Below are 18,084 nucleotides of genomic sequence, written 5' to 3' on the forward strand. Positions count from 1 at the left end.
GGGTGTCTGATTCCCTGCTGTGAAGAGGAGGGTGCTGGATCAGACACGTTCCTCTGGCTCCCAGCTCTCTCTGTCCTGCCTCATTTGTGCTGCTTCCTCAGTCCTCCTCCCTGCTAACTGCACCACGTGGATTCGAGGTGGGAGCTCAGAGCAAAGGGAAAACAGGACTCTGAATGACCTACGTGGGATTGAGAGACGAGAAACAGAGTTCAAGAGAGAGGGGGGGCCTGGAAGAGGGAGATTAAAATTTATGTCCAGGGAAATATTTAACCTAATGAAAACCAAATGTTATCTGAAATAAGCATATCACAATGTCAAGGTTTTGAGTGCTGGTTCAGTGCCCGGTTCTCTCCTATTTGGCTTATTCTGAGAATAATCTGATAGGTGTGGCTTAAAGACACAGATCACGTGTGGAATTGGGTGTTCCTCAAACAAAATATGTGTGCAATATATCCTGTTTATGCACTCAAGCAAGGAAGAAGTGCACAAGAACTCACCAGTCTCCTGGTCTGCAGAGAAGACAGAAACAACATGAGCACAGCAGGAAAAGTAAGCAAAAATCCATTACTATTGGAAATACATTCTCATTAGTATAATAAACAAAGGGATGCAGTATTTGGTGACTAATTTAAAATTCATATCTAAATTAGAAATGATACACTGAATACAATATGCAATATATGTTACAATTTATAATGTCTACTAAACTACAATGCAAATAAGCTATCCTAAAAACTTCAACAAAAATGTATCAAATTTCTATCTGTTAAAGTCTATATTTCCTACTTTAAATATTTGTAGGAAAGTGAGTTTATTCCAAGCTAATTGTAACTAATTTGTAAATCTAAAGTCAGAAAAGCTTTTAATCACGAAGTTATCTTTTTTCAGAGAAATGAGCTGTAAAAAGTTGTCTTTATATTAAGAAACCATAATTTAAATGTGTTATTCTTTGTAATCACCTTATTTTTATGAACACCAGAAAGTTAAGCGTGACAAAAGTTTTGTGAGAAGAGTTTGATTGAGCAGACCAAAATATCCTTCTAACCTTAAATAAAATCACCTACAAAATGCACATCGATCTCCAAGCATTACAATCATCAAGGTTAAGCAAGAAAACATCACCATGCAAATTCTGATTTAAAAAGGTCTGTGATGGCAAAATTTAGGCAATTTCCATAGAAATCCTATAGAACAATCTCTTCCCCATACAAAAGTCAGCATGATTTTATGGAAAATTAATACCAATACAATTTGAATTACTTATTAGAGCTAGGCACACAGGTCCTAAGCCTTCTATAAATTTATACTTATTTCTTCAATGTGTTGACAGGTACAGAGAAATGGATGTGGCCATTCAATGTAATCAGATCCTGTATTTAACTGCTTACTTCCAAAAGGCTGGGCAACATTTCCAGCATGTTTGTTGTGTTAGGAGTGGAGCACACAGTAAGACGTCTTGCTAGGATCTCAAGTTAAATGTTCTGAGGTTTCTATACACACACACTGTCTGACAAAACAGGCTCATGTCAATAAGATTGGTTGGAAATCACAAGTGGCCAATTGTCAGTGCTCTTATTCCACTTTATTTTCATAAATTACTGATTAGTATTTGCTTTCTAAAGCAAAAATAATTAGGAAAAAGAAAAATTAAATTTACCAAAACTCAGCTTAAGCTAAATAATGAGTTCATTAAGTGAAAGTGAAGTGTAAACCAACCATATGAACGAAAATAATAAATGATGAAATAAGCAATCGATCCTCCCCTCTCAGGTGCAGCGTTAGTAACTTTGCATTTTGATCTCATTTCATTTATGTTTGTCCTGCCTGCATTTTATTTCCCTCAGATGCTCAATGATGACAGCACTAACATCTACTTCATAAGGTGGTTATGAGAATTTAATAAACTAATGCTGTAAAGCACTTAGAACAGTACCTGGTACACAGCAATAAGTCGATACATCTAGTCACTGCTATTATTGCTGTTGTTATTTAACATTCTGTTAACTTTTAACTACCATGCGGCAGTGAAAGGTAAGGCTAGATTAATCTTCACTCCCTAGACAGCCAGCTTTGTGACTTTGGGAAAATCATTCAATCCAAGTCAATTAATCCTCAATCTTTTCATCTGGAAAATAAAGCCAATAATTCAGTAATACTATCCTGGCAGCCCCTGGTCAGGTTTCAAGGCGAAGCCTGAAACTCACCCCGCACAGGCCACAATGTGCCTGTCACATCACAGGCACCTGAGAATCAGGACCTTCCTGCTATGAGGATGATGTTTCCAAGGGTTCTCATATTGACTTTGGCATCGACCGTGTTGATCACCCTGCAAAGTGGAAGGATTTGACAAATAATGAAACGAATTCTCAGAGGAATAAATGTCTATTGAATTTATCATATTTGCAATGATGTCAATTCTCTCTAGAAAGAGCCCTGTTAACTGTACACGTTTTACAACAAGGAAGATAGGTTTTATGCCACCTTCCCACACACTGCAAATATGTGTTCAACTTTTATTTTTAAGAGCATCTATGGATAAGCTATGCCAGCTAGAAACTCAAACACACAGTTCTCCAGTTTTAAAATATATGTGTGTGAGTGTATATACACACAGAAACACACACACACCCTGCTAGCTCTAACCTCTGTAATTTTTAGCCCCAATTTAATCTGGAAGGAGTTTCTACACATGAGTTACATAACAAAACAGGCTGCCTAAGCTAAGTTTCAGATGAATGATGCAAACAAGTAGCACACAGAAGGGGTGGGAAGAGAAATCAGAGGAGAAAAGGCAAATAGAGAAGAGAAGTCATCCCAGGGCAGGGGGCAAGTAAATTTTAACTGTCATTACAAAGACAGATCTTTTGTCCTAAGCAGAATATTGAGTAAGGAAGTAATGGATTTAAGGGAACAGACACCGGCTCTGTCAGGAAAATAATAGTGACTTGGGACTTTATGTAAAAGCCAGCAGTTATTTGCAAACAATGAATTTCAGGACTGCGTTAGGGAATACCCGCAATAGACAGCTTTGGGGAAAAAAACCACATGAGGATGGCCTAAAATAATATATTCTCTTTTATCTCATGTCTTATTACAGTTAATTCTGTTTCTCTTTCCTTATGGTATTGCTTTATAGCTTTTGAAAAACAGTTTTATTCCCCTTGTAAAGCAGAGGTGTTCATGTCTATGAAGCACTTGTTAGGTACCACACATGGGGTTAGATGTTCTATGTACAAAGACAAGAAGACCCAAGCCCTGACTTCAAGAGTGGGGACAAACTGGTAGCATCATTTGTTTCATTTTCCAGGTGATAAAATGCAAAGCCGCTGTGCTATGGGAGCTAAACAAACCCTTTTCCATTGAGGAGGTGGAGGTGGCGCCCCCTAAGGCCTTTGAAGTTCGTGTTAAGGTGAAAAATTTTTCCACTTTCATTTAATTTTAGCTTTAAAAAAATTCATAAAACATTAAAAATGGAAAAAACAAAAATCTATTAAGAGGCACATTTTTATGGTAATTCAGAAAATGGAATTACATTTGTTATCAAGCAGAGATGTGAATATCAATTGTTAAATTTTTAAAAAGTGACCAAAGAGCATATACAATATAATCCCAGTAAAATAAAAAACAGTTTGTGTGTCTGTATATTTAAAAAGTGCAAAGGGATATATCAAGATTTCAAAATCAATTAGCATTAGACACTTTCTTGGAGTTAATCTGCAATTTCTACTTCTATAAAAATGCATTCTTTTGTTAGATAAGATAAATATTTCAAGATACGTTATTTCCCAGATTATTTTAAATTCTTTAATTCAGGAAACAAGGTAGACAAGGGATTTAGACTGGATAGCCTTGCTTGGGGATAAACTGGATCTTTTGTATTTGGAAAGAGTAACGATTCTTCCCAAAATCCTTAAAACCGTTTTAGAAGCACAATTCCAGAAAATTGGGTATGCTAAATCCATCTGAGGGTCATAATCTTTTCTGAATCTGATCATCTTCTCTTTATTATGCAGATGGCAGCCGTAGGAATCTGTCGATCAGATGACCATGTGGTCAGCGGCACCATTGTCCTTCCTCTTCCTGTCATATTAGGTCACGAGGCAGCTGGCATCGTGGAAAGCATTGGAGAAGGGGTGACCACAGTCAAACCAGGTACAGAATTCACACTCAGGGGATGTGCCAGGGGATCACCCCAAGATCGTCCAGCCTGGATGAGGAAACTGAGGCAATGGGGATGAAAGATCTTGCACAAGGTCACAGCCCAGCTGGCCCTGAAGTGTGTCCTCCTCCCTCCCTCCCTGCCTGACCCGGGCACGTGTGCATCCAGGCACTCACGTGTTCTCCCCTTCAGCACGTTTACTCAGCACCTATTAATACACGACGCCAGACACTAGGTTAGAGCACAGGGATGTGAGAGATCACAGGAGACACAGGGGTTGCCAGTGTGGACTTCATCCCCTAATAGCCCCGGTTTAGTGCTGCTGGGCACTGTCTTCTGTCAGGGCCCAAACAGAACTGGCCGTGGGACCAGGGAGAAAACACAAGCCTTGGTCCTGAGGCTCCAGACCAGTGTATGGAGACTGTTCTGTGCTGAGTTCACAAAAGGGGGCCGTGTGGCTACAGCCGAATCAACATGACCTTTCCTTACGTAGCACGTGGAGCCCGTTCACCAATTTCCTCTTCCCTCACAGCCTCTCTTCTGGAACAGGGAGTGAATGAAACAGACTACATGAAAGCACCTGGCCATAAACAGTCTGTTGTATCACCTTTAGCCAGGACTAAATGTGACTGGATACAAATTATGAATTATTTTATCTCTACTATTTATTTTACCCTAATTTTATTGTGTAGTGATATAAATATTTTCACAGGGAAAGGGTGACTAAACACAAAATTTTCATATCACCATTCCCACATAACATATATCTACAAAATATGATGGGCCAACCATTTCTCTTGGTGTTGTGGGATAGGTAGAATAGGTGATTATAAATAAAAATTATGTTTAGTTCTAAAGAAATCCCATTAGCCAATAGATTTCGACCTTCCAACTTACCAAATACTTAAATAAGCCGTGAACAGAAAATAATGAAATCAACGGTCTAGTTTGAGCTTCTGCTCTTCGTACTTCCTGTAGCTAGAAATAAGTTAATAAGAAAATGACACCCTTTCTTCTCACTCCTTCTGCTTTCACCATAGCAGGATAAAGAGATAATTCAAAAATTAACAACTAAAAACATTTGAAAGTCAGCTCTTCTCCTAAAAGAAAGTGCCTAACTCATTGTTGAGGGTTGAGGTTTTCAGAGGCATTTCTTCCATTCTTCTTTGTCCTATTTTTGTCAGTTTTCCTCAAAAAGAAATTAAGATATTTTTAAAAAGCATTTGCTACATATGAAAGATAAGCATACTCATTTTGAAAGGCCAAAAATTGGTTATCCAAATTCTCATTTTTATATTAGCTCAAATTATTACAAAATATCACATCTCCCCAACATCCTGTGGAGCTATGGAAGCCCACTTCCAACTGAAAATGTTACAGATACAGTGAGAATATTGGAGATTTAATTAGTAAAGGATTAAGTGAGATGATGTGTGTAAAGCCCCAGGAGAAATCAGGACACTCAATAAAAGTTAACTCTACAGAAATAATTTTTAAAATCCATGTTGTTTTCTACCTTTATGTTTCCTCTTTGGGAATCTTCAGGCACATGTAACCCAAACCAACACCAATGTTGGCAGAAAATGACCAGTGGCACGGTAGGGATTGGACCCTAGTTCATGGACACTCTTGTCAAAGACACAAACCTCGAATATATACACATGAGGTCTAAGTTCTCCCTTTATAAATTTCTGGAAATTTAAAATTTTGTTTTATCCTCCTCCAGGTGATAAAGTCATCCCACTCTTTACTCCTCAGTGTGGAAAATGCAGAATTTGTAAACACCCTGAAAGCAACTTCTGCTTGAAAAACGAGTAGGTTTTTCATCCTCTCTTTGCACAGCCCTTGAGTTTGCACATTAGTTATGCTCCTGTCTCATGCCCTGTGTGTCTGTGTGTTCACTGACTAGTCTGGCCAAGCCTCGGGGAACCATGCAGGATGGCACCACGAGGTTCACCTGCAGGGGGAAGCCCGTCCACCACTTCCTCGGCATCAGCACCTTCTCCCAGTACACCGTGATGGATGAGAATGCTGTGGCCAAGATTGATGCGGCTGCACCACTGGAGAAAGTTTGCCTCATCGGCTGTGGGTTTTCCACTGGTTATGGGTCTGCAGTCAAAATTGCCAAGGTAGGAATGACAGTGGCCAGTAAGACCACTTACACTCAGATTGTCAGGAGCCACAAAGGAAGCAATTTCTCACAAGAATCAGAGAGTATTTTTCATGGCTGTGAGGTGTTGACTACGAACAGAAAAATGGCCCCAGAAGGCATTGAGTGCATGTCTTTAAAAATTCAGCTGCAAGTCATAGATAAAAAGCTGTTCATACGTGGTTAATAAAACTAAAGATTTCATTTGCAATAATTATTCTTCTATATTTTTCCTTTTTGGGATTATTAACTTGTAGGGTTGAGATTTCTCTTAGTCATTTCTTCTATAAGTAGAGAGCAGCTGTACCTGCACTAGGCGCAGTAGGTTCTGCTGGGTTCTGAGGCAGAAAAGATAAGTGAAATGAAGGGTTTGCCTTTGAAGAGCATCTAGTCCCTGGACTCCCCACTCCCACATTTAAGGTTCCAAACCTTACCTGATACATTTCCAAACCAGGAGTCACCCACTCTGTAGATTCTTCAGAGGAAACTAATAAAGCTTCAGTGACACATATATTTCATTCATTACAGGAGTTCATCTGCATCTCCTTCCCCACCATGAACACACACACACACACACACACACACACTCGTCAGAAGTCCTCAGTTTCAAGGAGAAATGCTTTAAAGGCTCCTCTTCTCAAATGGCTGAAAATCTAGTAGTGTATCTGGTAGTACTCTTCATTTTGTGAAACTGAGGTCCAGGGACATAAGGCTGAATGCTGGTTGGTATAAGAGCTGACACTACAATACCATTTCAAAATCTCTTGCTTTATCTTAAATCACAATACGTAATTGCTAGCACCTTTAAGTCACAATTACAAGCCTTGTCTTTTTCTTAGTAAAGTAGAAAGTATTTTTGTACCATGTAGTACTCAATAATATTTGGTGGATAAATGAATGCCACACCCTTAAGGGAATATATCAATGAGATTACTGGGGACAGAAAGAACATTTTAGCCACACTGAAGGCTGACTGTAGAAGACTGGATTTATTAAATAGCCCCTTAACAATGTAAACAATTCAGAGTACATCCTTCCAAATTTCTGTGACTTTCGCACTTACTGCCTTGAGCAATTGTCTCATGCGTTTACCAGGTGTTCTAAGTGGGCGTACCCATGGACCAGAGGCTAAGAATACTCATAATGAAAGATTATATTCATTATTAAAATATAGACCAGCCTTTTGTTGCATTGGTGTATTTTTTAAAGCAGGGATTTACTGGTCATGACTACTGAAAGTTAATGAACCAAGCAGTTGATCATTGAGGGTTTGACTGATAATTCTTCAGTCTCCTTAAGTAGCCTTTTCCACTTATGCCATTTGCCACAAACTGCCTTTGTGGATGTAGGAGACACTAAGGCTGGCTATCGATGGCTTTCAGCCATGTAGATTCTCTTCAGGATTGCAGTCACTGACATGTAGAACTCAAAGGTCATCCAGTCCCGGGTTCCCAGCCTGGGCATCCCATTGCAGTCACCTGGGGACTGGGCCACACCTGCAGAGATTCTGATTTAATTGGTATGGGCTGTGACCTGGGCATTGGGATTTTTTAAAGCTCACCAGATGAGTCTAATATGCAGCAAAGCTTGAGATCCACTGACCTAGCTCAACACCCTCAACTTAAACATGAAACAACTAAAGCCAAAAGAGCTTTTGACAGCAGCTTGGACATGAGAGTCTGAGTGGCTCTTGGTAACAGACAAGGCCTGGCACTTTATAAAGCCTAGGCACATTCCAACAGTCAATACTTAATCCATTTTTGCATTATCTGAATACACAGGTCACCCAGGGCTCTACCTGTGCTGTGTTTGGCCTGGGAGGTGTTGGCCTGTCCGTCATCATGGGCTGTAAGGCAGCTGGAGCGGCCAGGATCATAGCCGTGGACATCAACAAAGGTAAATTTGCAAAGGCCAAAGAGTTGGGTGCCACTGAATGCATCGACCCTCAAGACTGCAAGAAACCCATCCAGGAGGTGATAATGGAGATGACCGATGGAGGTGTGGATTTTTCGTTTGAGGTCATTGGTCGGCATGAGACACTGGTACGTACAATGACATGAAGAAGTTTCTGCTTCTGCAATCTGGAGTATGCTTTTAGGCGGCAGAATATAAATATTGTGTATAAAGAATATTTTTTTTAATTACAATGAGATTTTTATTTTATCATATTTTATTTCATTTTATTTTTATTTTTTTTTCATCTTATTGTTATGGGGGATACAGAATTGCAGGTTTATTTTTTAAATAATGAATGGTAATTTTCCATCTCCTGTTTGTTACCTGGCTTGTTTCATTTATTGTTGAGAAATCTTACATTCCATCAGGTAAGCAGGCCTGTCTCGAGTAATATTTCCTTTTTAGAAAAGAAAAGGGTTTGTTTTTGAATTGAACCACTACAGATTTACTTTATTAATTTTTAGTAAAAAAATTCGAACTCAACTAAATGTAACTAATATAAATTCTGTTCTCCAATTGGTATTATTTTTCCCCCACATTCTTAAGAAAAATGGCTTAACAATTCTTTACATGCTTTAATGTATTCCAAATTTTTTTACATATCATACTTTTCCTAAAATAATGAGCAATTTTAGGTCAAGAATTATTTCATTAACTGAAGATGTGCCCTAAGGAAAGTGACTGCTTTAATGCACCCTGTATTTTACCATGGAGAGAGCACAGTGCCTGGCACATAACTTGTACCCAATATTGATATGTTGGACTGAATACTTTAAAAGTCAACTATTTACCAGCCCACAAATTTCAGAGATACATTCCTATCTTATTGCACTGTTTATGGTTTACATGAGATAACGCGTGTCAGATACTTAGCACAGTGCCACCTATCATACAGTAAGCTCTCAGGAAATGTCAGCCAGCATTATTGATATGCAATACTATTTCCAACCTTGCAGTGTTTATGTCATGTTTGAAATACACCTCCTATTACTTTCAAATAAGTACAAATATCATCAGCTGCAATGGAAAACACATCTCGAGCTATATTTCACCCGCACTGAATTCTCTAGAATCCTACTGAAAACATCCACAGAGACCAACAAATCCCCACTGTTGAGGTTCTCCAGGCAGTCCCAGCAGTGTGGTGAAGGGGAGCAGCACCCTGAAAGCAAAGCCCTTTTGCAGCCTTGACCTGGGACAATATGCTATATAAGCATGAAGTTTCACAAGAATCCAACATTCTCCAAGGCTGTAGTTTTCCTCTTTATGCTCTTTTTCTATTGTTTTCCTCCATTTTCTCATGTGGAACTGAATTGCTACCTTATTTGAAGATACCAAATGCCGGATAGCCACATGTTCTGAGGATATCTGGTCTTCCAAATGTCATAATCAAAAATCAAAGGATTAATTATTATTTTCTTTGGGGGATCCTGTACCATCATCTTATTACAGAACATATACAAAAGGATGACTAGAGGGGGAAGACTTTCTGGACTGTCTTTTGAGGATCCAGAATTATAAGTGTAATTTTAAATGAAACCACTATGCATTTGGGGGAGGTAAAAAACAATGTTTAAAACATATTCAATTTAGAAATGGAGAGAAGAAAAGGAATCCATCAAAAAGGCAAACAATCAAGTGGGAAAGAGACAAATTTTGATGATGTAATCACACCTTGTTCACCATCAAACCATTTGGTTCAATGTACTAGTTTCAAATTATCTACTTAATAAATCAATGAAACATGAATTAACCAGCTCAAAGATTGCCTGAGAATCGTGTGACAATGAAAGAGTACCCTTCTTTAAGGAACCCAAACTTACATATGTTTGTAATGATGTTTGCCTCCTTATTACTGTATAAGAAAGCGTTCACTATACACAAATGCATTCATCCATTCTTTCATTCAAAAACCATTTTCTGGCACTTCCTAAATCCACAGCACTAACCTAGGCCCAAAAAGGAATGAAGAACAAAAAGACATAATCTCTTCCTTCTGTACACTCACAATCTCACTAAATCAGTATGAAATCATACTGTGCATTATCAGTGGAGACTATCAGAGGGTTTACTTTAAGGATGTTAAGTGTTGATTTTATTCCAGATGGCTGCCCTGTTATGTTGTCATGAGGCGTGTGGCACAAGCATCATTGTCGGGGTCCCTCCCGATTCTCAAACCCTCTCCATGAACCCTCTACTGCTGTTGACTGGACGCACCTGGAAAGGGGGTATTTTTGGAGGTACGTACTTATGCTTAACAGCCAAATTGTTGTTATCCTCACCATCTCTCCCCTTTTACAAGTGACAAGGCCAGGTTTTGGAAAGCAACATGGTCAAAAATTAATCAAAATTTCCATTGCATCTGTAGGCTCCAAATGAACTAAATGTGGAACTAAGGAAGACAGAAGGTCCCAAGACAGAATTTTCTAGTGTCCCCAAAAACTAACTAGCACCTCTTTTTATACTTGTGACCATATAAGACACCAAAATTTGTAATAGGGCACAGAAAGTCTATAGGACACGTGAATCTATAATTCATGTTTACACTCGTTGCCCAAATTGAGACAACTGCTAAATTTGCTCCTTGACTTTGGGCATAATCATCTGCACTATAATTTCTCTGTGAGACAGCTAATAACTAAGGACCCTTGCTTATCTGGGAAGATTTTTTTTTAAAGCGAAAGCACTGCAAAAGGACATCTATCAAAGCACTCTGCCTCCCAGTAACCTCAGTAATAGCAGTCTGAGGAATGCAGCACTTTTTATAAACTTTCATCTTAATCTTATTTGGAAAGTCTTCTCTCCAATTCTCCTCCTTACCCCTGGCTGAATCTAACAATGATATTGTCTTCTTTTCAGGCTTTAAGAGTAAAGATTCTGTCCCCAAACTCGTGGCTGATTTTATGGCTAAGAAGTTTCCATTGGATCCATTAATAACCAATGTTTTGCCTTTTGAAAAAATAAATGAAGGATTTGACCTGCTTCGCTCTGGAAAGAGGTAGGTTTTAAGTTGTTGGTTATTCGTTTTTGCTTTTTATGGTAAGGGGTTGGCTAGCAGAGAATGAAAAAGTAGAACACCTGTAATCCTAGCACTCTGGGAGGCCAAGGGAGGCATATCCTTTAAGCTCAGGAGTTCGAGACCAGCCTGAGCAAGAGCGAGACCTCATCTCTATTAAAAAAAATAGAAAGAAATTATTTGGACAACTAAAAATATATGGGAAAAATTAGCCGGGCATGGTGGCGCATGCCTGTAGTCCCAGCTACCCGGGAGGCTGAGGCAGGAGGATCGCTTGAGCCCAGGAGTTTGAGGTTGCTGAGAGTTAGGCTGATGCCACGGCACTCTAGCCTGGGCAACAGAGCAAGACTCCGTCTCAAAAGAAAAAAAATAAATAAAAAAAACAAAAGAAAAAGTAGAATGATCAGAAAAAATTGGAGTGCCTTGGTTTTCTGTTACCAGCTCAGGTTCACATGTAGAGCACCTGAGATCCTACTGTGGGGAGCTGATAACAGTTGTGTTACATTTCCTATTCTGTTGAAGCCAAATTATGTTGGTTACAGCAAATCTGAAGGATCAGAGCCACTCAGCCTTCTTTACAAGAGGACACTCACCTTTGCAAAAAAAAAAAAAAAAAGAAAAAATCGGGTCACAGGATCCTCATTACACCATGGACTCACTGAAGTCTCTGCCTGGACCCCTAAATAAGGCTGACATTTAAGGACTGTAAATTTAAATTATATTCAGGACATGCCCAATACTTTCATTATGGGATGAATTAGAACTACGTTGGGATTTTTTTTCTATTCAGGTACTACTAGTTTTTCTTTTTTCGTTTTTGCAGCTTACAAAGAAGTTTTTACACATAAAAGTTATCATGAAGGGGAAGGGTGCAAAATGCTATTTAATTGTTTGTCTTTACTTTTCTCTGAAGCTTAGAAAAATAAGCCAATTCTATTAAATATTTACTACTTCTAACATTTAACATTTACAGCCACCTAGTAAGATGAATTTCGCCACCTGCATTTAAACGAAGCACAACTAGTAATGGGCAGTTGTATCCACTCCCTGCCTTCTAGCTCCACAGTCCATGCTTTCTCTGCTACCCCACACTTCCTCTCATGGGGTTTTCAACTTTAAATAGTATTTCCTGGGCACTCACATAAAATATTATACTAGACACTTCAGCTGACAAATATTCTAGAGCAAGGAAAGAAACAAGCAACTAGACAGCACCAGCTGTTCTACTGATTGTCTTATCTGTATTATCTTATGTGATTCCCAAACAATACTGATATGGCCAGTTCCAATTTCACCATCTTGGAAAGGAGAAACCTGAGACTCAGAGACGACACATCTAGGCCAGAACCAGCAGGTAGCCGAGAGGGGAGCAGATTTCAAAGATCTGGTTGTTAGCAAATCAATTTGCTTTCTATTAAGCCACATCGCAACAGTACATGTGTGTGTGTATGTGTGTGCATACATACATATAGAATACAGTAGTCATCAAACGTTAGTTATTATCCTCATCATCATGATCATCATCATCATCATCAGGTTGGAAAGATAATGGCATATAAAGAGATGACCAAGCCTAGAGAGCAGTATTGAACAACAAAAGAATTCACTAGGTGTGCCTAAATTCCCTTTATGAGAGTGTCATACAATTCAATATCTGTATTTAAACATAATGAATCCTACCAATAAGCAAAAATCAAAAATTATACTGCTTAATACTGGTAAGGGTAAGGTGACGTGGGCACCTATATATGCTGCTTGTAGGAATATTAATTGTTTTTTCCTTTTGGAAAAGGAATTTGGTAATTTGTATCAGAAATTGAGAAAACTTAGATCTTTTGTGCCAGAAATTCCATTTCTAGAAAACTACTCTACAGAAATAATCAAATATTCAATGTACATATGTGTTTAAGCATGTTTACTTGTTACCCATAATATAAAAGACTGGAAACATCCTGAAAGTCCAACATTAAGGGAATGATTAAATAAATTCCAATCATTTATTAGAAATTCATAAGCTATTAAAAAGAAGTGATTTTATTACATTGGGAGCATCTCTTGATGTAATCTTGGTTCATAAAATAGAGAATACAAATTGTATATACACTATGATCCCAAATTTTCAACAAGCACAGTAAACAATGTACATACGTCTAGAAAAAAGTTGATTAAAATACAAGAAAATACAACAATGATTATTTGCAGGTTGTGGGATTACAGATTATTTTTACTTTCTTCTTTATACTGTCCTGTACTTTCTAAATTATCTACATATATTCTTTTTTTCAGTATTTTTTTATGTCAGCATATTATGGGGGTACAAAAGTTTAGGTTACATATATTGCCTTTGCCACTCCCGCCCCCCAAGTCAGAACTTCAAGCGTGTCCATCCCCTAGAAGGTGCGCATCACACTCATTATGTATGTATACACCCATCCCCCCCCATATATTTAAAAAAAATTAAAGAGGCATGAAGACCGTCTTCTTGTAAAAGCATTTAACCATCACAAGATGGTTTATAGAAAGGGCATAATGTGTAATGACAAGCGTAAATGTTACATTTCTAACCTTACAAGAATGAAGTCTCTTACAGTTAATACAAATAGCTTTATTATCTACTTTTAAGAATCTTTAAACATCTCTGCATTAAAGCTCTATTAAATTTTCAGCATAGCCTTAACATCATTAAACTAACAGTTCCTTCAGGCTTGTATCTTGTAATTTATACAATTTTGTATTTACGCAATTTGAAATGCCAGCACGCCACACTAGATGTGTGATGTGAACCAAATTACAAATCTCTCTAAATCTCAGTTTCTATAATCTCTCAAATGGAAGTAAGATGAAAGCCTGCCTACCCAGGGCTTAGGTTGAGGTTGAGGTTTAAATGAGACAATGCACAAAAAGTATACACAAAGTTTGTGACAAATAGGAAGAACTTTTTGCATGTTATTACCCATTGTTGTTTTATATTCCCTCATTTGCTAGGAACACGGAAACTCAAAAATGATTTTTTGAGGATGCTGATATAGAATTGAAGTCCAAATGACAGTCATATTCAGGATGTTATGAGCAAGGTTAAGGTCGGAGAAAATTCAAGAGGGAAGAACAACAACAAAAAAGATGAACTGTGTTTTATTTGATATGACCCAAATAGTTAGGGGTGGGAATGCAGTAGCTGGGAGCCCAGACAGATTTTCACTAAGACACCTCAGATGCTCCCTGGACCCTCACAAGGAAGACTGTGAATTGTCTCAGTGTTAACACACTATCTTTTCCTTCCCTTTGCAGTATCCGCACTGTCCTGACCTTCTGAGACCACACAGACGCCTTCCCTTGAAGAAGCCTCCAGCCGCCTCCATCCCGCACCCTCTGCAACACCAACTGGGCAACGTCATTGATTCTGCTCTGCAGAGATGTTATCAATAAATCACACACGAGACCTTTCCAAAAGAAACAGAAATTGATAGGAAATTATTTTTCAAGCCAATGTTTAAAATCCAGGGAGAGATTTTATAGATAAGATGTTGAATAAACTGGGGAATTGGGACCACTAAACTTTCCTTCTTAATCATTCTACTCATGTCACCTTTCCCATTGAGGAAATAAATGTCTTGTGCCTTCTTGCATTTTTTGTGTCTTTTTAACCCACAGTCGTTGAAGCCCAGTGGAGGGAACCCTCCACCTGCCCCGAACACACACACCAGGCTACTGAGCTTGAGGTCCTCTACCTCTACCTCTAATTCCACTACCTGTGTTTTCTCTTTCTATAGAATGTGTCAAGACTCCAGGGTAAAAACTGCAGTATGGCAAAGGACAGACTCAGGTTTATAAACAGAGAAGATCCAGAACTTCTAAATCCAGGGATTTCTTACTAACTCAAAGAAAATGTCACACATTTTCATACAGTGAAGGAGAGTGTCTCTATTGTTTTCACGCTATTAGTGTGCACTGAATATATAATTATTCTTTTAAATAAAAACATGTTTCATGCATCATGTGATAAATGTGAGGTTCAGATGCTAGTTGGGAAAATTGAACTATTCCTTTAACCATGTTGAAAAACTCTGTAATTTTCACTCATGAAGGTGCTTCATTGGCTAAACGGTCTTAGTTAATGATTACAATTGACTGAAAATGAGTCATAAAGAAATTAAAAATCGTATAGAGATAGGATGGCAGCAGCTATGAGCACAGCATATAAAATGGGTAACCAAGAAATGGCACCAACACCGAAAGCAGTACATTTGCTAAGTAGATATATACACATATACAGAGGTGCACTGTTACAAAAATTACCTTGAATCTAGAACTTTTCTATTAAGTACCGTGTCTCAAATCAAATCTATGATCCTCAAGTAAGTTTAATATTTTGAATATGCGAAGGCCTGTAGTACCCATTTGTTAATGCTTTCCCACTCTCAGAGGAAGATTTGCATTTTGAGCTTTATCTCCAATGTGTAATGACAAGTTACTTCCTATGTAAGGAATTACAGCTATCTCCAAAAGTGCTACTTGCTGCTATGTCTACAGTCTGATTCATACCACAGAAAGGACCCTCGACAGAGAGTAAAATAATCCATCTGCCATTTACTGTGTGACCTCAATAAGTCCCTGAAACTCTCTGAGCTGGTTCGTCCTTTGCTGTGAAAACAATTAAGTTACCCCCACCCATTATAGCCTTATCGAGTTGAATGGGATGATGCCAGTGAAAGAGCTTTGCCAACTGCAAAGTGCCACATAAATGTGGGAAACATTTCATTGTTTTGTCAAAGATGCTGAAGGAGACACTCAGTGTCAAGGCACCTTTCACAATGTCCCTAGCATAACATCAGGAGAACTACCTGTTGCAGTGTGCACTGTGATTTTTACTTTGGTGTTGACAAGGTCAGACCCACACAAGAAGGAAGTAGTTCTAAACGTCCAGCTTACCACAGAAGTCATAAATTTTGCCAGTGGCCAGGAGCCCTGGATCCAGCTTCTACCCTCCTTCCTCCCAGGTTAGGGGAGCTGACGGAGAGGGGTGTCAGGTGGACACTTTCAGTGTTTTCACAGAGTGCATAGGTGTGGGGAAGGGGGATACTTCTGCACCCATCACTGGTTCTTAGTTATATTGACCTTGGCAGGGAAGGAGGCAAGTTAAAATCAAAATACAAAAGAGGAACCACAGTGTGGCTTGTATCCCAACAGGACTGTAATGGTGCACATGGTCAGTGTGGCTTCCAGTAACTTTTGACTCTAGAATCAAAAACATCCATGTTTGCTACTCTCCCCCTCAAAATGTAACTCTGTGAATGTACATAGCTTGCACACACTTTTAGCCAATATCAAAAGGTTAGTCAAAATGAAGATATTTTCAAGGTTCTAGGTGAAAAAATTTCATGTTGATGGTTTAATTAATAACTCTGATGCACTGACTTAGCCCCTCCAGTAATAGTACATAATAAAAAGAAATAATAAAGATGAACTCTGAATTGGCTCTTTGCTACTTTGAATTCACACAAGGAGCTCTAGGATTAGAAAGAAAGTCATCTTGACAGAATTATTAGATAGTTACTCAGAAGTTGAAGTAGAGTGAGCACAAATATGTATTGGATAATTATGAATGTATGTGACCATGGCATGGCATAAGAAGAGAAAGAAAAATTGGTGGGGCAAGAATATCAATAAAAGTAGAGTAGGTACCAAACACTATTTTGATGAAATGAATGCTTGGATATGTGAACTTGGTTTCTCATTACATTCCCTTGGATTTCTCATTACATTCGCATAGAAGAAACATCTCAGGGTTGAGAAGACCGTCTGCACAGCACCATCACAGTCACCAAGAGAATCCAGAGCTTGCTTAAATTCTCACAGACAAAACTAACAGACAGAAATAACTAGAGAGAGAGACAAACATCTGCTTTCCATGTCCATTCTTGCCCTTTGAGGGATTTGACATGTCAATAAATAACTCAATAGTTCTATTATCAATGAAAGCAGGTGAGAGAAATCAACAGATCATTCTTATCTAAACAAATTTAAGGACTTCCATTCATTCATAAACCAATAATTTCCAGTGTTTGGGGAGATATCTAACTGCCTTCAACAGAAATACCAATAGTTTTGAAACAAAAAAACACTTTTAGTTCCCTGCAAATTTAAATAATAAATATCACTTGAGTGATAGCATGTTGCAGGGTGGGTAGGAGGAATAAGTTGAGAAATAACTTTAAGACTATTTCCTTTGAACCTGAATTCAAGCCTCAGGAAGCTGGAAGGAAATCAAAAGCTGAACTGAAGTCAATTCCTTCACTGATGGAAGGAAACTCTAAGGCTTTAGGTTTTATCTTTCCCAAATCTTCAAACTATAATGAATAGTGGAAATCATTTGGAGCACTCAACGATCATTTATTTCACATTTAATAACTTCTCCTCCTTCTGAGACATTTAAAGACAGAGGACATTTGAGGACTACTAAGAACTGATACCCATCCTACAGAAATTATACGACAACATTAAGAAGAAGGGATTCCTCCCTAACTCATTCTACAAAGCTAATATTACCTTGATATCAAATTGAGGGAAGAACACAAGAAAAAGAGAAAACCATAAACAAATATTACTTATGAATATGCATAGAAATATCCAGAATAAAATACTGGCAAGCCGAATTCAACAGCACAGCAAAATATAATCCACCATGACCAAGTGGGATTCATCTCAGAAATGCAAGGGTGGTTCAACATGTGCAAATCAGAAAAGGTGATTCACCACATAAACAGAAACAAAAAAAAATTATATAATCACCTCAATAGATACAGA

At 38.3% G+C, this 18,084-nt stretch overlaps 1 protein-coding gene across 1 annotated transcript; it reads left to right on the plus strand.

The window, feature by feature from the left end:
• The first annotated feature begins 467 nt into the window (after positions 1-467).
• On the plus strand, positions 468-14,906 carry LOC138393870 (alcohol dehydrogenase 1C-like). Its single transcript, XM_069485336.1, has 9 exons — positions 468-549; positions 3,308-3,409; positions 4,014-4,152; positions 5,886-5,973; positions 6,069-6,288; positions 8,090-8,350; positions 10,369-10,504; positions 11,124-11,262; positions 14,569-14,906. The coding sequence occupies exons 1-9, from the start codon at positions 532-534 to the stop codon at positions 14,591-14,593; spliced, it is 1,128 nt and encodes a 375-aa protein (XP_069341437.1). The 5' UTR covers positions 468-531; the 3' UTR covers positions 14,594-14,906.
• The last annotated feature ends 3,178 nt before the right edge of the window (positions 14,907-18,084 follow it).

The sequence above is a fragment of the Eulemur rufifrons genome, chromosome 13 (assembly GCF_041146395.1).
Source record: "Eulemur rufifrons isolate Redbay chromosome 13, OSU_ERuf_1, whole genome shotgun sequence".
Taxonomy (NCBI): domain Eukaryota; kingdom Metazoa; phylum Chordata; class Mammalia; order Primates; family Lemuridae; genus Eulemur; species Eulemur rufifrons.

Coding starts and splice junctions, on each gene's coding strand:
- LOC138393870 (XM_069485336.1), top strand. Junction 3,410..4,013: donor CCTTTGAAGTTCGTGTTAAG/GTGAAAAATTTT, acceptor TTTATTATGCAG/ATGGCAGCCGTAGGAATCTG. Junction 10,505..11,123: donor GAAAGGGGGTATTTTTGGAG/GTACGTACTTAT, acceptor TCTTCTTTTCAG/GCTTTAAGAGTAAAGATTCT.